The sequence below is a fragment of the Macrosteles quadrilineatus genome, unplaced genomic scaffold (assembly GCF_028750875.1).
Source record: "Macrosteles quadrilineatus isolate MER2022 unplaced genomic scaffold, UCM_ALF_1.0 Scaffold_2__2_contigs__length_208266976, whole genome shotgun sequence".
NCBI classification, from domain to species: Eukaryota; Metazoa; Arthropoda; class Insecta; order Hemiptera; family Cicadellidae; genus Macrosteles; species Macrosteles quadrilineatus.
Genome location: NW_026542595.1, coordinates 178,008,077 through 178,033,211, shown reverse-complemented (window position 1 = coordinate 178,033,211; position 25,135 = coordinate 178,008,077). Strand labels below are relative to the sequence as shown.

At 34.3% G+C, this 25,135-nt stretch overlaps 1 protein-coding gene across 1 annotated transcript in view; it reads right to left on the bottom strand.

The window, feature by feature from the left end:
• Positions 1-1,432: 1,432 nt before the first annotated feature.
• LOC128986034 (mitochondrial import receptor subunit TOM70-like) overlaps positions 1,433-25,135 on the bottom strand; it is a 35,284-nt gene continuing 11,581 nt past the window's right edge. Inside the window, exons 5-10 of the mRNA XM_054406119.1 lie at positions 22,224-22,440; positions 20,624-20,758; positions 19,298-19,522; positions 18,074-18,170; positions 14,680-14,803; positions 1,433-3,474 (exon numbers count right to left, since the gene is read on the bottom strand). Of these exons, the coding sequence (XP_054262094.1) occupies positions 3,318-3,474; positions 14,680-14,803; positions 18,074-18,170; positions 19,298-19,522; positions 20,624-20,758; positions 22,224-22,440 (955 nt within the window). The 3' untranslated portion in view covers positions 1,433-3,317. The remainder of the gene's footprint in view (positions 3,475-14,679; positions 14,804-18,073; positions 18,171-19,297; positions 19,523-20,623; positions 20,759-22,223; positions 22,441-25,135) is intronic.

Here is a 25,135-nt window from a genome sequence, read left to right as displayed (position 1 = left end):
AAGTTCCGTCAAATATCTGCCGGTTTTCTGCGGTGGGGTAATTATAATTTTTAGAATTGTTGTTTTTACACTGCAAACCTTTTAATAGTCATTTCAATCAGATGAGATGAGGATACCACACCACCTAGGTGCGTATTTTAACCCAGATATGAGTGAAGGATTAGTGTAGATTATTGGTGCAAGATGATTTGTGTAGCTTTGTTACTGCCTAAGATCAGCTGTTTCATCAGACAGGATCATAGTTATTCGCTTGGAACAGCTGGTTTTGAACCATAAGAAATATACTGTTTTTCTCAGAATTCGGAATCGAACCGGCGAGTCGGCGACTCTTTGATTGTTAGGTTAGCACTTCACAATGATCTTAAAATTCGAACAGTCACAGAAATTACAAAATCTAGTGAAAATACATGATCAAATTGGAAAATCATTCAAATTATCTTGCAATTAATTTATTGGACAATCGCAAAAAATCTAAATCGTGATCTGAGTGCACTCTAGAAGTACTGTTATGACGGTAAGAAACTGGATCCAGCATCCAATCCAGCTGTTCCTGATCATTTGGTCAATGGAAAAAGCTAATCTCAGGAAGTAGCAACGCTACACAGATCATCTCATGCCACTCTACACTCATATTTTGGAAAATAGCACTTAGTTTCAATAATTGATAACTGAATCAATCGGAAAAAGAATTTGTACACATTTCAGATTTTACTTGTAATAAATTGTTATTATTGCTCAACTTAAAATAAGTAGTGCATATTGTTCATAATTATTAGGTGGTTAAATAAAAATTGTCACCCCATATTCAGTTATTTTGTTTATGCTGGGGTACCAACTTATATCACTTTGTAAACTATACTGTTGTGATCATAAAATTTATGATTAAGTTCTAAGATCTATTTCCATTTAATACAACATCACCGAAAATGGGCCCCTAAAGGTTTTCCCAGAGGGAGGGAGGATCGTTATAGTGCTGCTACTGATTCATCAGTGCCCCTTGCTCAAAGAGACTGGGACAGTGGCGTCATCCTGTAATCCAGCTACTAGGTCACAAATTGTGGATGTTTATTGACAAGCACTGTGGATGCGGTGGTCCCTAGTGTGGATTAACTAGTGAGTACCCTAGTGAGTAGTGACTACGACTATCCGCAGTGCTATCCTGATAATTAGACAAATTTGTTAATAATTACAAGGAACAAATGTGGTTCTGATTCCAATATAAACTGTAGATACCAGTGGATAGGCTGTTAATTAACAGCTGTGTCCAAGGAACATGTCAGCATTAGTCACTTACAGTAACAAGACTACAAGATCGAGCCACTCATCCTACAGCATATTCTTCACTCATATTTGGGTTAAAATACGCACATATAGTGGCGTCCCCATCTTAAATAATTGATATAGTAAAATGAAATGTAAAAAAAAAAAAACATTATACAATGATGCATTACTTTATTAACAACCAACAAAAATTTATACAGCCTAAAAGTATTCTATAAGCAGTAAGCACTATGATGGAAAATTACAATAGGTACCATAAACATCAGCTCCCTTAAAATGTTTGACTAAAATTTTAATTTTTGTAACAGGACAAGAACTCCCAACCTATGATGCTAATTAACTGAAAATGGTCCAGGGTTTAGATACTCGATAGTCGATAAACTATTGGGATTGAAACTACAGGTTTGAATTACATGCCATACTGCATACACTTATGACTAAACATGTTACCAGCTTTAAACTGATAAAAATCTAATGAAAAACTATAGCCTAGTGAGATATGCATAGCTAATATGCAAAATAGTTTAATGAGTGAAATGTTACAAAAAACAACTATATTACAGTAGGTAGGGTAGTTGATAAAGTAACTAATGGAAAATAACAAGTTGATTATGGACCAAAAGCATTAAAAAACAGACTGATGATAGGTCTTCTTCAGTAACCAAAAGGTTCTGTTTAAAACAGGTTGACAAACAATCAATGACCAGCTTGAACATTTTGTAAAGGAGCACTTCAATTGACACATTAAAAGCAATTTATTAGCTTATGTTGGGAATTGTTGTACAGTGATGAAACACAAGTTAACAAAACAAGCTCTGTGTAACCAAACATATAAACTAGAAAATGCAACAAGTTTAGTTTGTTTTTTATAACAAACCAACAACCTTTTCGGCTAGTAGGATTATATAGCACTTTATTTATATATATAAGAGAAAACACATCTAAGACATAATACATGGTAGTATTTGACATTTGGAAAACAAACAGTTGCTTAAGTATGAGCATACATATTTGCACAAACTCTCTATACCGAGCTCTCAGGCAAATTTTAAAACGGCTACTTCGATTATTCTTGAAAACAAAGTAATTGAGAAAATAACAAGATAAAAAAGTTATAGGTGAAAAATTTCCGAATACGTTGTATGTAATCTCATATTATTCGGTTCGGTATTTTAATTACCCACTAAGCAAAAAAATTAACAAGTCCCACCTAAAATCCTAAAATTAAATTTTTTATCCAGTTTGTAGTAACCATACGATTGATTTCATATAGTACCTGAGTGTTTTATAAGTTCATTGACAAGACAACAGACTTATGCTAAACTATAACCTATCAACTAACATTGACTACATAACAAAGAATAACATTTCAATAATAAAAACAGTGTAGGGTAATTAGACTGTCTCCAACTATATACATATGAACAAATACATCAACACAGTGAACAGCTCTATAAGTGACGTTTAAATGAAAAAGGTGTTTACCTTAATTTACAAAACTTAATAGTATAATAGTCAAAAATAAAAATGCATTAAATATGCATTCAAACACACACTTTTGTGTTGTATATTAAGTACTATAGACATGCGAGAAACCCAAAATATTCCTACAATACTGTCTTCTACATCACTGACTATTATACTATTTGTTGTATTAGTTTTCTTGATTCACTTTCATTATTAGTTTCGATTAAATGTGGAATATGTAGTTAGATTCAAACGAAATCTAATCTATGAAACAAAACAAACAGTAAAAACAATAACAATTATTTTATGCAACAAACTATAGTTTTGACTATACAACTGTTAATTAACAACATTACACGGCTTAATGAACATAGAAAGGATCACATTGCCTCACATCGGTTCTACTGAAAACCAAAAACAGTTTTGGCCCTTCATCCTCATGACTGTGTTCTTAGGTTAAGTAAACCAAATGTGTTCAAAACTTTATCGACGTCAAAACAGATTTTTTTTACCTAAACATACAAACAAGTTAGGATAAAGTCATTAGGAACACCAGGGCAAGTAACAGTCTATAAGCCAATGAGGCCGGCCATGCCCAGTCTATCCACCACCACAAGTTGTGCGACCGCTGAGTCTCGGAGAGAGAAAATGTGAGCAAGTTCCTGTTCTGTCTTAGCCAGTGGGAGTGCTTTATTAAACAGCTCTACTGCCTGTCTCAGGTTACCTCTGTAATCAAAGGAAAATACTGTTAATACTGTGTTCTACTAATAAGAAATAAGTAAATAAGGTATTCACAGTCAATTTTCAATGTTTTTTATGCCCAACTTTGATACATCTCTACTAGGCTCTATCCCGGAACCATTTTTACTCTTCTATGGCATGATTGGGTTGCAGGGTTATTACTTACATAAAACTAAATTGGTTTACACGATTATAACCCGAGAACAAAATGCCACGTTGCACCATAGACCAGTTTGCTTAAGTTTTAAGGTAAGGTACAAAGGCGTTACAAAGTTTTACCAACTGACTTAGGCCAAAACTAAACTAGGCTAATCTTTCCAACATTATGTATGTACAAACGGATGTTGATTTTCTTTACTGAAGCGACCATAAAAGATCAATAGTTCTGTAGGTCAAAATCTCCTGAGGAATCATTGTACAACTACAGACAAGAAAGACGTTCTTCAAACATCAAACACCACTTCAGGAAAATGAAGCCTATGGTCAAAACTAGATCTATACGCAGATAAATCACAACATACTATGATAAATCTCTCGCAGTTTGAGAGCTTAGTGGACAGAGCAGCAGCTCCCTGCATACTTTAGTACGGTATCCATTGGGACATCCTTAACCTTTTAGCACATCTCTTCAAAATACATTTTCTTAATTTATTATTTTCATACATGCAACAGAAAAGCATGGTCAGGACAGCTGTTATAAAAATGTCTATCTGACTTATCTCTGTAACGGGTCTTATGATGATAACACCCAGAGTTACAAAGGATTTGTTTAGGCTATGTAATTGAAAAAGGAAAAGAATTAGTTAGGCTATAGGCCTACTAATTTTAAGTAACTAGCCTAGACAGTCTTGGCCTAAGCCTAGTACGATGGCATATTATGATCTGAGATTCTCATAAAAACAATAAATCTAAAGGAAAATAGGGGTAAATACAAATATATATTTAATTAAACGATAAATCAACTCACTTAAACGCCGGTAATAACTTCAAAATTAATAATAAGTCACCATTGCACAATGGACAATAACCGATCATGAAATACGTCATAACTCAATAAATAACCAATAAAATCGAAATTTCTCAAGAATAAAAAGGTTTTAGAATCACTTTTTAATAAATAATAAACAGTTTTTAACATCAAAATCAATAATAATAATAATTGTAATAAACATAACCTGAAATGTCAAAACAAAATCAATATCTAGATACAAGATGACTGAGGTATCTGGGGCTATCTTTCAGTAAAAAAAAAAGTACAGGGAAGACGAAAAATATGTAAAACATAGAGTTTTGATTAGGTGCAAAGATGAATTTTGACCTCTATGACGATTTTTCCATGTCACGTGGTTAGCTCTCAGCCAATAGCAAAATAGAAAATTAAATGAAACCAAAATTCTGAGTTTTGGAAGGGACGGAGATGTCCATTACGTGAAATCATGAGAGGGGACGCCTCGATCGGTCTCCTTTCTTCCCAGACTTGGCTCAGAGCTGTCGCGTTGCGACTTTGCTCTCCGATTTATTATCATGAAATTTAATTAATATTAATCTTTTAAAAGTGATTGATTGTGAAGTACTAAAAATATGTTTATAATTTCAAATAGTAAAAGTGAAACAGTAATAAACTTCAATCAAATAAGTGAATTATAAGAGAATTGTAAGTACACTAGGAAATTGCACCACATGCTGCAAGTCAATGAGTAGGGATTAAATTACGCCCTTTGAAATAATAATCTGCTTTTCTACAACAAGGAAGTTTAATACGAGACTTAAAAACATTTATTACACAAAAGAAACTATAAATTCAATAGCCTCTGTGTCACCCTACCCTGTAATATAAGTTAGGTGTAGGATAGCCTCTTTGTTCCTATCCCTGAAATAATATAAGTTAGGCTTGATTATTAATCATAAATTCGATCATAATTTGTCCGAAACTTTTTTTTGTAAAATGAAGTAACTTTTAATAAACCAATGTTAACATCAATTTGCCTTTTTATTGATATGTAGCTCCACCACGCACCCATAAAACGACCCTGAGATATTAAAGAGCCCAAGCCCAACTAACTTACATGTGATCATTTAATAAGAGTACTTTATTTTTATTTTTTACTAAAAGGCATAGACCTTACAGTCAAAGCAAGTAAAGTAGAGTCAGTCAAATTAAAGTAAAATAAAGTAAGATAAAACAAAACGTTACAATTGGCGACCAGCAACGTGGGGCTGCATAATCAATAAAATTGTGTAAGATAGGCCTAGGGCTAAATCAATCAACAAAAATGAACACAGAGGAGGTGAACGAAAGAGGAGGTGTCGCTGAGAATAGTCTAGACAATATGTCGGATTTTAAAGGTTTTCAATTATCACCAGCACAGAGCGACACTGACACTAACGCTAGTAGGCCAGAAACACCCAACTATTTGTTAGATCCGAATCGATCAGTACCCAACTCTTTGCTTCTGGCAAATCAGTCAACACCCGACCCTTTAATAGGGCCAAATCAATCGAGCAGGCCTGTGACCCCAACAACAGACCAATCACTACAATCACACACAAACGACACTGACCCCAACATCATGGTAATGTTGCAAACCATGATGACACAAATGACACAGATAGCACAGAGTAATGATCACATTAAGACACAAATGACACAAAAAACACAAAGAATCGATGACTTAAGCAACAAGTTCGACAAGGTAAGTGAAGAAATGAAATCGCGAACTGAGATTGTTGAAGTTAAGTTAAGTGAAGTTTGTGAAAGAGTTGAGCACTTAGAATTAGAGGTTCAAACCAAACATGACTTGTGTGTTAAGTTGATTAATGATAAGTGCAGTGTTGTGAGTAATGAAAGTAAGAAGAATAGGGATAACATAGCAGAGTTGAAGGTAGCAGTAGACAATGTTGAAAGTGATTTGAAAGTAGTAGCAAGTACAAGTAGGGAAGGAGTAGATAAGAATATGAGACTGATTGATAGGTGCATAAATAAACAACAGAATTTTGAGGATAGGTATGAGAGTGAGGCTATTATAGTTAACAATAGGATTGAATCACTTGAAAAAGATAGGCCTAATATAGATGAGGAAATGAAGAAGCTAAGTAAAAAGATAGAAAGTAAAATCACTAGCATAGGCCTAGGTAATTTTGAAGTAAAATCCTTGAGCACCATCAGTGCTAACGCAGAATTGTTTTTAGTGAAATTTGAGAATGAACAATCGGGGATTCATCCCATGACTTTTTTGAAATATGTTGATAAATTTGTTGAAGTGTCAGGAGACAATTGGGAAATCCAATTGTTGAATATTATTAAGTATCTCAGAGGAGAACCAGAGAACTGGGCGCGACAAAATCTTGACAAACTAAACACTTTTGAAAATTTCAAGAGGGAATTTAAGAAAAAGTATTGGGGGGTGATTAGACAAAGACAATTCGAACACGAATTAATGGGTCAAGGTGAGTTTAACAACAGTAGGCTAGATTTTGCGACCTACGTTCTCAAGTATTATGACATAAATAAAATGTTAGACAAACCAATGACGATCGAAATGTTCCTAAACTACATTTGTAAACATGTTCCCGAAAGCCTAGGCGCGTCGATTCAAAGTGTAATGACAGTCAAAGAAATAAAAAATGAACAAGAAATGGAAGCGATGTGCAGGAATATAGGTTTGGTCAGGGAAAGGGAAAGTTTACCAAATAACACTAATAGGGGTTTGTATAATAAAGGAAATAGGGAGCAATACCAGAAGTATGATGATCAGCCATATAAGAGGGAAAATTTCAAGTCAAACCAGAATAATGATAGGGAAGTAAAAGTAAAAGCGCAAGTCGCAGAAGTAGTAGAACAGAGTGAGCAAAGTGACAATCAGAGAGATAGGGAACCAGAAAGTAGGGAAAGAGAAAATCAGGGGGGTAACCAGTTTCAAAGAGGGGGTCATAGAGGAAGAGGTTACTACCGGGGTAACAACAACCGTTACCACCGGGGTAACCAAAATTGACAATCAGTTCCACATGCTGAAAATAGCCGGGAAGAAATAAATGTATTAAGAAAGTTGGGGGGTTATGAGTTGCTGGGGGATTCCCAGATGGTTCGATTTTATAAACAAATTTTGAAGGTAGAGGCTAAATCAGTATGTGGACGCTGGTGTGTAGGGCTATGTGTAGGTGGGCAAACTATAGCGGATTTGAAAGGCTTAGTACAAGACAATAAAGAATCATTAGGTAAGAAAGTAATAATAATGATTGGTACCAATGATCTTTTAAGAGGTAAGGGGGTAGAAGAAATAAGTAATGACCTAAATGAGCTTGTAGATGAACTAGAGGAGAATAGTGAGGAAATGATAGTTTGTACTCTACCACCTATACCTAAATTAGCCTTAACCGATCCTGACCATCTTAAGAAACTAGACGAAGTGAATAACTCTATAAAAAATATGAATCGAAGGGCAAAAGTTAAGATTTTAGATGTAAGTGGCTGTTTCATAGATAAGAGTGATAGAACTGGATGTAAAATAAATTACTATGAAAAGACTATTTATATCAAGGGAAATAGAAGGGATGATCTTATTCATTTAAACATAGAGGGTTTCAAAATAATTGAAAGAGAAATTAACAAACTTATTAACAGTAAAACTAATGAACTCAGAAGTATGATAGGCCATAAGCAAACTGACAATATATTTTGTGAAGATGATTTAAGTGAAGAGTTGCTAAATGAAAGTAATTTTAATGCAGGGCCTAGAGAACAGTCAAATCAGTTTTTACCGGAAGTGGAAGTTAAGATAGGATCATTGACAAGTGGCGGGATAGTTGATACTGGATCACAGGCAACTATCTTGTCAGAAGAATTCTATTTAAAAGTCAAAAAGAGTGTTGATTATGAAATACCTGAACTGCGAGTAGCAAATACGTCGATAGTAGGCATAACTGGGGCTAGAAGTAGGAAAGTTGAAAAGCAAGTACAAATCGACGTACAATTTAAAGATCTAGTATTGCCAGTAGACTGCTTAGTAGTGAAAGGAGTACAAGTAAATTTTCTGATAGGTTGTGATTTTTTGGCAAAACACAATGCTGTGATTGACTTCCACAATAAAACACTAAACATGGTATATAAAAGTAGGTATCATAGAATCAGTCTAAAAGAACAAAATGAGAATCAGAACATAGGTAGCATAAATATTGTTAGAGTCAATTTTTTTAGTCAACTAGCCTATAATTCTGAAAATGAATATGAAAATCAAATTAATGAGGTAAAGTCACTAATTTCTTATGAAAGTGAAGTAAAAGTAACAGATAGGGACGAGGTAGATTTTTCTATTGAACAAAAAATAGATCAGAAAATTCAAGAAATAGGTCAACAATGTGAGAACTTAGATAGGCTGCGCGAAGTACTAATTAAGAACAAGGAAGTATTTTCAGATAGGCCCGGCTGTATCAAAGGTTATGTAGCTAAGTTGAATCTAAAAGTTGAGACTCCATTCATAGGTAAATCGTACCCAGTACCTTATCATAAAAGAAAAGCCGTTGAAGATGAATTAAATAAATTAAAGCAAATGGATATAATTGAAATTTCGGACAGTAGTTTTTCAAACCCATTAGTATGTGTAGTCAAAAAAGACTTGTCAATCCGAACTTGTCTCGATTCAAGAAAACTGAATACATTCCTTACCCCTGATAGGCAATCCACAGAAACAACAGAAGAAATTTTGCAGAAGTTTATGAATGTAAAGTATTTTACCGCTCTTGATTTGACGATGGGTTTTCATCAAGTGTTACTTGATGAAGAATCCAGAAAATATGTAGCTTTCACTTTTGCGGGTAAGAACTATCAATATAAAAGGTTACCTTTTGGGTTAAATGTTAGTACAGCTCTTTTTACCAAAGCAATGGATAGTATTTTTGGATCTGAATTCTCTGATTTTTTGACTTGCTATGTAGATGACATATTAATCACCTCAGAAACTTTTGAAGAACATCTGGAACACATTGACAAAGTTCTAAGTAGATTAGCAAGGTTTGGCGCAACTGTCAAGTTGAAGAAAACTGAATTTCTTAAAGGTGAAGTAAAGTTTTTGGGATTTGTGTTAAGTAGAGAAGGGGTAAGCATGGATCCTGAAAAAGTCAGTAAAATCCAGAATTTTCCAGAGCCAGACTGTTTGAAAAAACTGCAAGGGTTTTTAGGCCTATGTAACTACTATAGGATTTTTCAAAATAACTATTCATATTTGACAGCTCAATTCAATCATATTCTAGGCAGTAAAAGTAAGTGGGTCTGGGGAGATAAGGAAAAAAGTGTTTTTCAACAAATCAAAGATAAGTTTGTAGAATCAGTAGTTTTGCGACATCCAAATTGGAATCAACCTTTTTATATCAACACAGATGCATCAGACATAAATGTAGCTGCAATTTTGTATCAATTCAATGAGAAAGGAGAAGAGCAGGTAGTTTGTTTTGCGAGCAGAGCTTTAGTAAATGCAGAAAAGGGTTATACCACCACTGAGAAAGAGTTATTAGCCGTAGTCTTTGCCTGTAAGAGGTTTAGATCATACATCATAGGACATTTCAAAGTTATAGTAAGATCTGATCATAGAAGTTTGTCTTTTTTGAAAACTTGTAGACTAACTCATGGTAGGCTATTAAGATGGAGCCTAGTCCTTCAAGAATATAACCTAGAAATTGAATATGTAAGTGGAAAGAAAAATGTCCCAGCTGATGTATTATCTAGAGTTACTGATGGTGAATTCGTTAGCAAAACAGACATAAATACTATTCATGCGTTCAAAACAAATCTGAAGCTAGGGGTAGAAAATAGAGAGATAAACAAGTTGTTAAAAAATATTGCAGATGAACAAAGACTGGATGAAAAACTCTTGAATGTAATTGATAGATTAAATGCAGATGATGATGAAAAAATTAAGCAGAATTTTGTAGTTCATAATGATATTTTATTTCAAAAAAGTAAAAGTAAAGATCAGTATAGGGTTTGTATGCCAGAAAGTTTGAGGTCAAAGCTAGTAGAATTGGCACATCTTAAATATGGACACCTGGGGGGTGGGAAAATCTATCTCTGTTTAAAGGAATTTTGTGTATTTCCAGCAATGGAAAGAGTAATCAAACAACAGTTACGAAAATGCTTGCTATGCCAAAAAGCCAAACATGTTAATGTTAAGCAGATAGGGAGTTTAAGACCAATTGTCCCTGAAAGACCAAAACAGCTCATAGCAGTAGATTTGATAGGAGAATTACCCACTGGTCCGGGTGGAGTCAAATACATTTTTGTCTTAATAGATGTATTTTCAAAATATGTTAAGATGTATCCCATAAAGCGTGCTAATACTAGGACTTTATTGACAAAAATTTTCAATAGGTACATCCCTGAAGTAGGTGAAATAGAAGCAATTTTAAGTGATCATGGTAGTCAATTCACTAGTGACCTATGGTATACAACATTGCAAAATTCTGACATAAAGCCGTTACATACATCAGTGTATCATCCTCAGTCGAACCCAACTGAAAGAATAAATAAGGAGATTAACAAAATGATTCGTATTCACTGTCATAACAAACATACGAATTGGCCTAATGTACTAGAATTTATAGAAAACTGTTTGAACCACTCAGTACATGGGGTTACAGAACATGTACCCGCAGAAGTTATGTTAGGCAAGGTTAATGCTCACTTTTTAGAAAAGGTAATAAAGTTTCCTACTGAAAGAGAGTTTGATCATGTTCAGTGTGTGACATTAGTAAGGGATAAATTGTTGAATAAAGCTCAAAAGAGAAAGGCAAAGTTTGACAAGAAAATCAAAGCAGTAACATTCAATATAGGAGATAAAGTATTAGTGAAAACTCATAACTTGTCAAATAAATTGGATAAGAAAATCAAGAAGTTCTTCTTGCTTTTTACTGGACCATATGTCATTGTTGAAGTCAAAATGGAAAATGCCTATAAAGTGAAAGAGTTAAATTCAGATAAAATAATAGGGACTTACAATGTCACACAGCTGAAAAAGTTCTATGAATGATCAACAATAGCTTGGGCCCTTATAATAAAAAAAAACAAGAAAAGATACACCTATAAAGCATGTTATTCCAATGAAACTATAAAATAATTATTTATAAAGTCACAAAGTAAAAGTAAATTTTGTTTGATAATATTATTCTGTTGTAATAGTAATGATAGTAAATGATTTGAATAAAAGAAAAACAATATTGGAAAAACATAATTTATGACAAACAAACTTTAGTTAAGTAGGTACATAATACAAAAAACATACAAAAACAAGACAGTAGGGGTAAATTGAAAAAGGGTTAGAAAAAAGAAAAAACGAAGAAGCAGGTACTCATTGGTACTCCTCAAAATAGTGTTACCACTCTGTGTCATATAAAAAAAAAAAAATAAAAAAATAAATAAATAAATAAATAAAGGTCTGATTGCATAAACAAGTTAGAGTAGCAAAACGTTTAAAAAAGAGACAACCTAAGTTTTGTTATTGTAGTCGGTTTTAAATAAAGAAACCGATGACAATGAAAATCAACATTTTCTATTTGTTCTATTAATATTTTTTGAATTGTATAAGGTAGTTTTAAGAGGGTTTAAGTCTTGAATTGTAAATTAGGGAGTGAAAAAGTATTAAAAGTGCGAATGAAAGAAGAAAAAAGTCTGTGCATAAAACATGCAGAGTGAAAGTGAGAAAGTAGTGAAAAAGTAATAAACAGTGAATTTATAGTAAATGCAAAATAGAAAGTGAATAGTGACCCAGGAATACAAAAGTGGTGTAAAAGTGCGTCAAAGGATCAATGTGGAAATAATAACCAACAGGATAACTCATTGAAGAATATATAAATATATATATTGACAAATAATGTTGAGAAGGAGAAGAAAAAGAGCTGAAGGACACCAGATGAATGGACATCAATGTAGAGTAAGGAACAACCATCATGAAAGGTATGTTTTATATATTTACTCAAATATAAATAAAGTCTTGAAATCATCTGGCCTCCATTGTTTAAATTTAATATTATGAGCTCTGATAAAGAAGAAGGAAGAAGAATAAAAAATTGTCAATAATAATGAACAGTAATGAGTTGTTGGTTACGTATATTTATACATAAAGAAGAAATTGATCCGGACTTTTTATTAAAATTTAGAATTTACATCACCAAGAAGATTCCCCAAATAGTCACTATAATTGAAGCATTTTACCATGAATAGTTTTATAATAATGCAGTCTGCAAAACAATGAAAGTCACTTTCACTCAGAAAAAGAAAAATGCACAGTGAAGCTCGGACACTTAATCAATTTGCAATTTTAATACCCGAAAATGGACATGTGGACTCTAATGTTAAGAGATTATTTTGTTAGATTTTAAGGAATATTGTGTGCTTTGTAGATTTAAGGTGTGTATAATCAAAAGTTGTGTCATTCAAATTGTCTTATCATATGTTAGCTTTAAGATGTTTTATAATTTTGTAAAAGGGTTTAGCGTTAGGTAGGTGGTTTTAAGATGAGGAAACAAACAAATCCTCTGACAGTATTGGTAATTTATAAAAAAATTTAAAAAAAAAAAAAGAATGTAAACAATTTTTTCAAATTTGTTTAAAATTAGGGGGGTATCTGTAACGGGTCTTATGATGATAACACCCAGAGTTACAAAGGATTTGTTTAGGCTATGTAATTGAAAAAGGAAAAGAATTAGTTAGGCTATAGGCCTACTAATTTTAAGTAACTAGCCTAGACAGTCTTGGCCTAAGCCTAGTACGATGGCATATTATGATCTGAGATTCTCATAAAAACAATAAATCTAAAGGAAAATAGGGGTAAATACAAATATATATTTAATTAAACGATAAATCAACTCACTTAAACGCCGGTAATAACTTCAAAATTAATAATAAGTCACCATTGCACAATGGACAATAACCGATCATGAAATACGTCATAACTCAATAAATAACCAATAAAATCGAAATTTCTCAAGAATAAAAAGGTTTTAGAATCACTTTTTAATAAATAATAAACAGTTTTTAACATCAAAATCAATAATAATAATAATTGTAATAAACATAACCTGAAATGTCAAAACAAAATCAATATCTAGATACAAGATGACTGAGGTATCTGGGGCTATCTTTCAGTAAAAAAAAAAGTACAGGGAAGACGAAAAATATGTAAAACATAGAGTTTTGATTAGGTGCAAAGATGAATTTTGACCTCTATGACGATTTTTCCATGTCACGTGGTTAGCTCTCAGCCAATAGCAAAATAGAAAATTAAATGAAACCAAAATTCTGAGTTTTGGAAGGGACGGAGATGTCCATTACGTGAAATCATGAGAGGGGACGCCTCGATCGGTCTCCTTTCTTCCCAGACTTGGCTCAGAGCTGTCGCGTTGCGACTTTGCTCTCCGATTTATTATCATGAAATTTAATTAATATTAATCTTTTAAAAGTGATTGATTGTGAAGTACTAAAAATATGTTTATAATTTCAAATAGTAAAAGTGAAACAGTAATAAACTTCAATCAAATAAGTGAATTATAAGAGAATTGTAAGTACACTAGGAAATTGCACCACATGCTGCAAGTCAATGAGTAGGGATTAAATTACGCCCTTTGAAATAATAATCTGCTTTTCTACAACAAGGAAGTTTAATACGAGACTTAAAAACATTTATTACACAAAAGAAACTATAAATTCAATAGCCTCTGTGTCACCCTACCCTGTAATATAAGTTAGGTGTAGGATAGCCTCTTTGTTCCTATCCCTGAAATAATATAAGTTAGGCTTGATTATTAATCATAAATTCAATCATAATTTGTCCGAAACTTTTTTTTGTAAAATGAAGTAACTTTTAATAAACCAATGTTAACATCAATTTGCCTTTTTATTGATATGTAGCTCCACCACGCACCCATAAAACGACCCTGAGATATTAAAGAGCCCAAGCCCAACTAACTTACATGTGATCATTTAATAAGAGTACTTTATTTTTATTTTTTACTAAAAGGCATAGACCTTACAGTCAAAGCAAGTAAAGTAGAGTCAGTCAAATTAAAGTAAAATAAAGTAAGATAAAACAAAACGTTACATCTCACAAACAATACTAAAGCAATTTAATTCAAAACTAACACGAGACAACCTATGAAGAGGCCAGGCCTATTCTATCTCATAAGAATAAGTGATCATGATTTTACCTTTGTACTTCGATAGTGGCAAGAGTCTCATAACAAAAAGAGCATTTATTGTCAACTTGAATGCCTTCATTGATGTACTTGATAGCAGCATCCACGTCCCCCTTCCACTGCAATTGGAGCAATGCTGAAAATACAAAATATTATTATATAAAACAAATATGATAAAATTGTGTTGGGAATTCAATTAAATATATCAATATCATTGTTAACCTCTACTCGATACAATAGAATTTTTAGTGGGTCGTCTGGACAGACAGTGTAAAGAAAAATAAAATAATCTTTACTTATATTTTGGGTAAGGAATAACAACTACTTTATTACCTTACTTAATTGATCATTCCATCAAATAAAATCACCTCACACCTTTATGTAATACAATTTAGGTATTCCATACCGGTGTGAGTGTTATAAAAAGTTGCCCCCTGGTGGGGGTTTGGTAATGAAATTTAATTAATTTAATCAGACAACTGAGGACAAATCACAGAGCTGGCAGTGGAAGTAAGATGTTGTATTGAGCCCTGGTAATTATATATCCCAGAAATCCGATTTATGGACCGTGAGAGGTCTGATATGTCCTCCTGTAAATACCTTCTATGATCTTAAACTTAACACTTCTTAAAATGTAAATAAATGTATACCAATACTCTGAATGCAAAATGTACTCTTTGTTGAAACTTTATTAAGAAATGGCAATGATTCTGTATTACTGAAATGTTAATACCAAACACTGATTAAACCAATACGTAATAATTTGTATAATAATATTCAATTTACTGATATTATTTTTTTTTAATGCAATTGTTCGGTTAAGCCGAATACCTTGACCAAGACAAACACAGGAGAATTAATAAAATTGTTGAAAGAATAAGCTCAGTATAATGTCACTTTAAATATTTATAAATGTCACAAATAATCAATAACAATTCAAATTCCTGCTCTACTAACACTTCAATTGAATAGGGGAGAGTATTGATTGTGGTTTTTGACTTTCTTTACTGAGATACTGACAGCAGAGCCTCGGGAACCTAACCTAGGTTTGATTTATTTAATCTATTTTTAGGCTATTAGGCTTCCCAAATCAGTGTATTTATTAACAACTGGCCAGTTGGTCTTATTATGCAAAGGGGCTATTCGTAGTTCTGTGTACAGCACACTTTGTTGCTCAGTGGCAAACTGGGCCAAATCGACTACTGAGTCGATTGTTTGATTTAGGTTAATAAAATGACTTTTTATGGCGTTAATGGAAGCCTGTCCTTATAGCCTGTATTGAAACCTACCCTTCAACCGGGACAATGCTCTAATTCAAACTGAATTTGTACACAATCAAATACTCTCAGAGATCTCTTTATATAGTTTAGAAGTGTTTTTAAAATCAAATATTAAGTAAGAACAATTGTAACAATATGGCGTGACAGACAGATGACAATAATATAATTGAAGTTAAATACAAAATTTACAATATGAAATTTAATTAACATAAAGATTTACCCAAATTATTGATCCAATAACACCTACAAATGTATCACAGTATATATTCAAAATAAGTAAATGGCGCTAACTTTAAGGCAATGTGACCAAATTACATACTAAGACATGAAACCTGCAAGAAACATGATCTAACAAATGTGAATGTGGACAGATTGGCTCGTCTTACACAATTAAATACAAATTACACAAAACATTTACTTACATACACAGAAGACAACTTTGACGACACTTAAAACATATAATTACGACACTATACTTGGGGTTGGCTCCACGAAAATGGTCAAAATTTGACAAATTTTGCCTGTCGACGTCGAACTTAAAGACTCGATTTCTTTAATCAATTCGTAATTTAGCAAACGCTGTTTCACGGTTCAAATACCAATGCACCCCGGAAATCGAACAATTGATTTCGTTGGCGAAATACACGTTACGACTACCAAAAGTGAGTTTTGCGAATAGAAAAGGAGAATTTAAAGATTTTCGATCATCGCGACTCAGAGCCTGATTCCCAAGTGAAGGGACCGTTAGAAAGACGTCCACACAAGTCAACAAGTTGATATCACTCCGCGCTCACGTGATTGGCCGTTGTTGGGTCCTTGCCTTCGCGCGTTTTCTGTTTGATTTGAATTTGAATCGGTACAACAGTTAGCAATATACCAGTTGCTCCTGAACGCCACATAAAATAGCAGACATTTGTTCAAGGACACACCCATTGCTCAGGGTATAATTGTAAAATTAGACTTGCATCTACAACTTAGGAGTTTAATAGTCCTACTAATATTATAAATGAGAAAGTTTGGATGTATGTATGGATGTATGTTTGTGACAAGTGAACGCGAAAAATACTGGTCGGATTGGGCTGAAATTTGGCATGATGATAGCTCACATTTCCGATTAACATATAGGCATATTCTTATTTCAAAAATCCTTTCGGGCTCCGCCCCAGTGGCTCTGGAGTTTCCCATGTTAACCTTATGAGAAATGGAATTATTGAATCTTAACAGCTGTTTCAATTAAACAAGTTGGTTCTGTTCTATGATGTTCAATAGCATTAAAGTTACAAGGATTACCAACAGGGTGCAGCACTATTATTTCTTTTACATTTATGACAACAGCTAATTTGCAACCAAAAGGTGAGTGAGCGTAGCGAACGAACTTCAACCTGGAGGCGAGTTAGCGTAGCGAACGAGCTAACCTGAAGGCAAGTGAGCGCAGCGAACGAGCTCCAACCTAAAGGTGAGTGAGCATAGCGAACGAGCTCCAACCTAAAGGTGAGTGAGCATAGCGAACGAGCTCCAACCTAAAGGTGAGTGAGCGTAGCAAACAAACTTCAACCAGGACGTGATTGAGCCATGCGAACGAGATAATCTTGAAAATTAAGAAGTTAAACGGGGCAAAGCCCGCGGGTTACAGCTAGTATCTTATAATTAGACCTACCATATGTTACAACATGAACAGAACATTTTCTAATCTAGCTGAGGGTTTGACCCCTTATTAGCCTACTAAATAAATGATTTATAAATTTTAAACAAAATATGACTAACATAACTGTATTCACTTTATCATTCGGGACCCTTCCATTGAAAGAAAGAATGAGAGCTTAGCCCTGCTATGATAACAATAAAATCATACAAAAATAGTTTTAACATTTGATTTTCCTGATAGTGGCTCAATCAAACCCCATTATTACTATAAAGTTGGCCACAAATTTAACACAGGAATGAAATGTCTGCTTTGTATTAGTGTATTTAGAGTCAAAGCTTTAACAGAGCAAATTTCCAAACACATTAGCTCAATCACGTTCTTGTTTCTGTCTTCTTCCCTGTACCTAAACTAATTTCTTTGGCTATCTAGGTCGAAAACGCTGAACAAACCCCAAAATTTTGATAATAAATAAATTACAAACCTCTGTGCACTCTGATGGTAGCGTTAGCGGGATCCATCCGCATTGCACTGTCGTAGTAGTTATCCGCCTCATCAAACTGTTGTTGGTCCATGAGCACCTGATTGGAAATCACTAAACTTACAAAATAGTTTGATAAATGAATATTCAACTAATATTTTTCTAACACGGACAATTTGGTTTGTACCGGTACTAATAAAATTGATTTTCATATTGCCACATTATAAAAATAACTTTTGATTTACCAAAAAATATTTCACTTTTCAAACTAACAACAATAAAAATGTATGTAACAAATACTATTTATCCTCCTTATGATCAAACTTAAGGTCTTATAAACTTATTATAGTCAGTTAGGATTCATAAATAACATGTTTAAAAATAATCTAAAGCTTAAAAGTTACACATCAGTTGACAAGTTTTAGAACTTTCACAAAGGCCTAACTACTTAATGCAGTTCTTTAATGAGATTTGCCTACCCTACACTATCAAGTACCTAGAATCACATTCCAAACTGACAGTGGTGCAAAAAAAATGTAGGCCTACTACCTCGATTGGATGGTCTTGGCTTGACAGGATGATAATGTGAGTTATAAATTATTTGATTTATTTATCTAAGAAAATATTATTTGGAATACATAGTGTTTAGTTTATAATTAGTATTTTAGGAATAAGATTCAGCAAATAATGTTTGAAAAAAAAACACTCCGCTCATTCATTCAATTACCAGCGATTGCGTAAAGATAGTGTCGTTAACACTATTTATGCTAGTTGCGTACACCACTTTACCTACGACAGTCATTTAATTACTAAAAATCACTACTTATAACTTCTAAGAGAGGTTATGTTTTCGTTTATAACCTCTAATTGCCACTGACAGTGATGCAACGAAACATTGTACCAAACACTAACTGCACCACTCAACAATTAAATTGGCCTGAACAGCTGATTATTTTAAGTTTGAATCTTTACAATTTTACTTCTTCTCTCTCAATCCTTGAACCTCATTGGTCCGTTACCCGTGTTGAGTAAAACTATGCTGTGTTGAGTAAAACCGTAAAACTTATATGAGTAAAACAATGCTGTTATGAAAAACTTTTCAATTCTAAGAACCAAACTGAAACAACTACTTTAAAAGAATGTAACGTAGGTACCGGTACTGTAACATTTACAGTATTACAGCTCATATTTTCAGACTTTATCGACAAAATTCACCATTTTACCCACCTGAGCGAGAAGCGCATAAGCTTCCGAGCAAGCGGGGAACTTCCTGATGCCTCTCTTGAACTTCTCAATAACCTTGGCGATGCCCGAGGAGCTGTTTTGCTGTACTGCTCGTCTATACTGAGCGTAGTAGCCTTGCATCATCCCTATAGCAAAGTCAGGGTCCAGGCTTACACACGTGTTGTAGTCTGCTATGCTCTGCTCCACATTGTCTGTGAGCAGATTAACCTGAAATTGTACATAGAGATTATTACTTTTTGGGATTACATCTGAAATACAGTGTAAGTTAGTTAATTTAGGGTCGATATTTGCTTTGACTATGAAAAAAATAGACATCCTAAAGTTCAAGTTGATTCCAGTTTTAAAATTAATGTAGTACTAGGCCACCGACAGTGTGAACAAGTCAATTATTTGTATTTCTATACTTATTTCTGCCCTTCCTATACTCCATCTATTAAACTGAGCCCAAATGAAAGGAAAACTTATTGTAAAGTGTTAATTATAGAATATTTGATGTCAAATCAATCATAAAATAATCAAAAGACTAAGAGAGAAAATACAGGGTGTCCTGTCTAGGAACTCTCTACCAATATTTTATATTATAAAAGGTATAATGTTACCTGGATCTGCCAAAGTAATCCAAATTTGGATTACTTTGGCAGATCCATGTAACATTATACCTTTTATAATCTAAAACAGTAATCCTGAGACAAGAAACAACATGAATATTTTATAGCATTGTTCCTGGGTAAGAAATGTTTCTAAATATCATATTTAAATTGTCTGAAAGTCCTTAGTTACTCTCACGCTGGCCATTTTGTTTTATTCACTATTTTTTCTTTTTTCTAAAAAGTGGTTAATCATACGAAATTGAAACTTTGCACAAACATTTATGACAACTAGACAAAGCTACAAAAAAAAAAATTATGACAATTTTCCAAATCCATAAAACAAAACAGCAGCTATTTTACAGGAATAACTTTTTAAAGGCAATTTAATTACAAATCGATTGACACCTTTTTTTATGGTTGGACGAATATTAACTGAGATATGGCAGCTTTAGTGATACGTGACCGCATGCCTCGGCATGCACTGCAACTAACCTCCAGTGATTTCATTTTAATATTTTAGGTGTTTTTTTTTAATTTTAATATTCTTTCCTGTTCAATAGCAGTTAGCAAATCAACCGGATCCAGGAAGCCTCAACTCTATTATATCCCGGTTAATGGGAGTTGAGTTTAGCCTGAACATAGTTTGGAAAGGCTTATTGGGAATGGAAGGAAAGGAGGGTACCGGGATCTGATGAAGGAGCAGTAGCTGGCATCTGACCTGGCCTCTGTGTAAGTACAAGTCAGGAATGTTGGGTGCAAGTCTCTCGGCCGTTGCCAAGTCTTCAAACGTCTTCTCCTTCTCATTGGACTGAAGGTACAGCGAGGCCCTCTTGATGAGTGCGTTCACAGTTATCTGAATCAAGAGTTATATGTTTTTAGTACCAAACAAAAATACAACAAACAAGATCAAGAAGGAATAAAATGTGTTTTTTCTTTTTTTCTACACCAGTAGCATTTTAACTGGGTCAAAGTTAGTTTTTAGATAAAACGCTTTTAATGGAAAGCAGTCTCAATCTATTTATGTTTTGTGGAAGTGCTAGGAATTTAACCTGTCCCTTCCGCACCAAAGTCCCGAGATGCTAACCACTCTAGAGGCCAACAACGCAATTACCTCAATTCGCAGTACATGAGTTCCTACACAAATCAAATCTTTAATCGCCTGCAATGTCTACGCTGTTCAATAAATTACATGACTAGTCACAGTGACTTGTCACTGGTTAAAACAAAGGAAACCCAAGTGGATGAAAACAACATACATCACCTAGCCTATGTTACCTGAAAAAGTTAGTTTAAACATTTTTCCTATAAAGAAGTTCTTATATTGGTAAGAAATATCAAGGTCATATTTTTGTTTAAGGAAAGGCTCTAGGCCAGGATTTTAAATTGTAGAAAAAGGAGGATAGCAGCTAGCTTACCTTGAAAGTGTGGGTAGGCCATTGAACACTGTGCACACAATATTTCGTCCCCTAAGGGACTTTGTCAAGTGTAGAGAAAGAGTTACAAAATGACCAATGAGATGTGGCAACTCTGCATAGTTGACAGCAGCCATTTTGTAACTCTTTCTCTACACTTGACAAAGTCCCTTAGGGGACGAAATATTGTGTGCACAGTGTTTTTCTACTTGTTCTATGGCCTACCCACACATTCAAGGTAAGCTAGCTGCTATCCTCTTTTTTCTACAATTCAAGGTCATATTTTGTGACTTTTCATTGGGTATCTATTTGCCCCGGAACTCTTAACCTTTTCGGGCTAACCGAACTATACCTTTTAAACAAATTTCTGACTAGGCCTACCGGTAGTCACTTTTTACGCCGTGTTACACTTTCTTCTTGCAAGGCTTCAAATTACATTATTATTAGGTTTTGTCTACTGGAAGTCCTTCCTATATACAGGTTGACAGTTAATTAAGTCTTAGGACGACTATAACTTTAAAACTAAATGAGACATCACAACCAAATTTGGCATATCATCACTGGTTAAGCTACTTTTTTGTGTACATGGTGTTCGGATGTCACCTATCGGGACAGCCCGTAGAGAGTAAGTTTAAAATTGTAAAGGTAAGGGTGATACATGAAATTAAAGGTCTTGTTGAACCAAAAACAATGCTGCAAACCGGATCTCAAATGGACAATTGGGGAAAAAATGACTGCTGTTAAGCTTATTGCTGTAGTTTTAGGTTTTCAAATTCTTTTTCAAGCGATTTGGATAGTTGGAAGTTTGAGCTCTAAGTCTAAATTTTTAAGGTTTTTGTTTACTTTACATAGCCTCTAATGAATCAAACTTTGTTTTTATCCACTCCATGAGCAGTATTTGCTTACGTTAGTGTTGTGTTCTGTGGGTGTAAGCTCCTGGCCGATTATAGTGTTGAGGTCGTCTAATGCAAGATTGTTTTGGCCTCTGAGCAAGTACATGGTGGCTCGTAGCAGCAAGGCCTCGGGTTCGAGCCCTTCGCCAGCAGTTACAGCTTCTGTACAAGTCTGGATAACTTCATCGTAGCGTCCTCGCACCAACAGCTGTTTGGCTCGTTCCAATAGACTAAAAAAATGACAACGCATTATTATACCAAATGATTGATTCCATTTATCTCTTTGTAAAATGCTATCAGTGATTTTGTGTCTTTACGTAGCCCTATATATTTACCCCTGGACTATAACTTTATCAGCCCGCTAACTCTATCACCTTTCCAAAAATATCCTCAAACTTACATTCAGTAGTTTATATGATGCTTAATGCCACTATAACAGGATTGTGTTATGATGTTGTATTTTCATTTTTACTTTCTATGGAGAAAGTACATCTAATTTTTTTAGTTTGAGTTTTGGTGAATGTATCCATTTTGGATCTTACCATACTGATCTCAAAAAAGTGGTTTTTAATTGTGATGTCTGTTTGTGTATGTATTTCCACCTTTCTTATTACATATAGAGCTATTATTGATGTTACTACAAACTACATCTGTGGTCAGATTAAGATAGAAATTCGGCATGTGGATACTGAGTCATCAATCTCTACTGTAGTGTTCCTAGTGGCGGTCTTGGTTCATTACCCTAACTTGGAAATAATCATTTTGTCAGTCTATCGAGTTCCAGATGGGGATGCGGCGATTTTCCTGGAGAATGTAGAACTGTTGATTTTATTTTTGTCTAAAATGAATGTGCCTGTGGTATTGTGTGGCGACATTAATATCGATATTCGCCTTAGAGAGCCATTACCTCTCCAATTTCTGGATGCTCTCCGCTCTGTTGACTGCTATTGTGCAAATGAGAAGCCTACAAGAGGACCCGCCTGTCTCGACAATGTTATTACCAACTACCCAAGACAACTTCTAGATGTTAACGTTACTTCAGTGCCTTTATCTGACCATCAGGCTCTGGAAATTAAGCTAATGCCCACTGACTGTAGCAACAAACATCAAGAAACAACTTCTAAGATTACTCGTTGTTTTAGCCAAAAAAACAATGAAAACTTTATGTCCTACATGCTTAATACTGATTGGCTCACTATCAATAGCAACTCCTGTGATAATTTTCCTGAACATTTTTTCATGCATTTCTTTCAGAGCTTTGACACTTTTTACCCTGTTAGAATTATGAAGTATAATGCGAAGAAATCTCTTAAGCTTGGGCCTACCTGGTTTAAGCAAGAACATCAACAAATGAGAAAGGAGTTATCGCAACTGTATGACTTCCTTCTCTGGGCTAAAAAATATAATCTTTCTGTGGATATTATTAGATTCAGGTATTTGGCTGCCAAACGAAGATATAAGAAAGCTCTTGTACAAGCTAAACTCGACCACAATGTGACTAAAATTTCCCAATCAGACAACAAATGTAAAACAGCTTGGGAGATTGTAAACAACTCCAGGAACAGGCCTACTCGTAATGATAACTGCAACCTCACACCCGAAGACTTCAACTCGTATTTCATCTCATCTGTGGAAGATGTCAGTAAACAAGTCAACCTATCTCCAGAAAGAGCGTCTGATTTGCTGGGAAATCACCAACACCCAAACCCCATCTTCAAGTTCAAACCTGTGTCCTGTGATTACATAGAAAATATTGTAAAAAATTTGAAAAGTGGCCATAGCAGAGATATCTATGGTATCAGTGGAAATTTTATCAAGAGTATGTTACCTGTGATTGTTCTCCCCCTAACCCACTGTGTCAACGAATGCCTGCGTACAGGGCAGTTTCCGGATGTGTTAAAGCTCTCCAAAGTGGTGCCTGTATATAAGAGAGGTGTTAAAGATTGTGCTGCAAGCTACAGACCGATCTCCGTTGTACCGACCTTTTCCAAAATTATTGAAAAGGCTGTGAAGCACCAGGTGAGTGAATATTTTGAAGTGAATTCACTTTTTTCAAAATTTCAATTCGGCTTTCGGGAAGGTTTATCTTGTGAGGATGCAGTCGACCGCCTTGTTTCAGCTGTGATTGATGGCTTTGAAAACCACTTTAGTACCCTGACCACCTTATGTGATCTGACTAAGGCGTTCGACTGTGTGTCTCATGAGATCCTTCTCAATAAATTACTGTATTATGGTGTAAGTGGTGTGGAGCTAAGTTTTTTTAGAAATTATCTGGCAAACCGCAGGCAACAAGTTTGTTTTAAAAACAGTCTCTCAGAGGTAACGGTAGTCAAAAGTGGTGTACCCCAGGGATCGGTTCTGGGCCCTTTTCTGTTCCTTGTTTTAATTAATGACCTTCCTGTAAATATTAGTTGTAACAAAGTCATATTTGCTGATGACACTACCTTTTTCTGTTCAGGTAACAATATTGCTGAGCTCTGTAACATTATGTCTGATGTGATGGCAGATGGCACAATCTGGTTTGAAGCAAATGGCCTCCTTTTGAATACCAATAAAACTCAACAAATATGTTTTTCCTTGTGCCAGTTTGATGTTCAATCTTATGTAGTTGTAGATTCTGTCGTTAAGCTCTTAGGTATTACTGTTGACACCAAACTTACATGGGATTCTCACATACAGAATGTTTGTACCAGACTATCTAGAGTGATTTCTCTTTTGTGGCATTTAAAGAAGCTGATCCCTAAAGTGTACCTGAAAAATGTGTATTATGCTTTGTTTAATGGAATAATTTCTTATGGCATTCGTCTGTGGGGGAATGGCCACAGTATTGTTAAAGTCTTGCGCTTACAAAAAAAGGCGATGCGTATAATCACACACTCAGCTTTTAAAGCACACTGTAAACCACTCTTTGTCAGCGAAGGAATT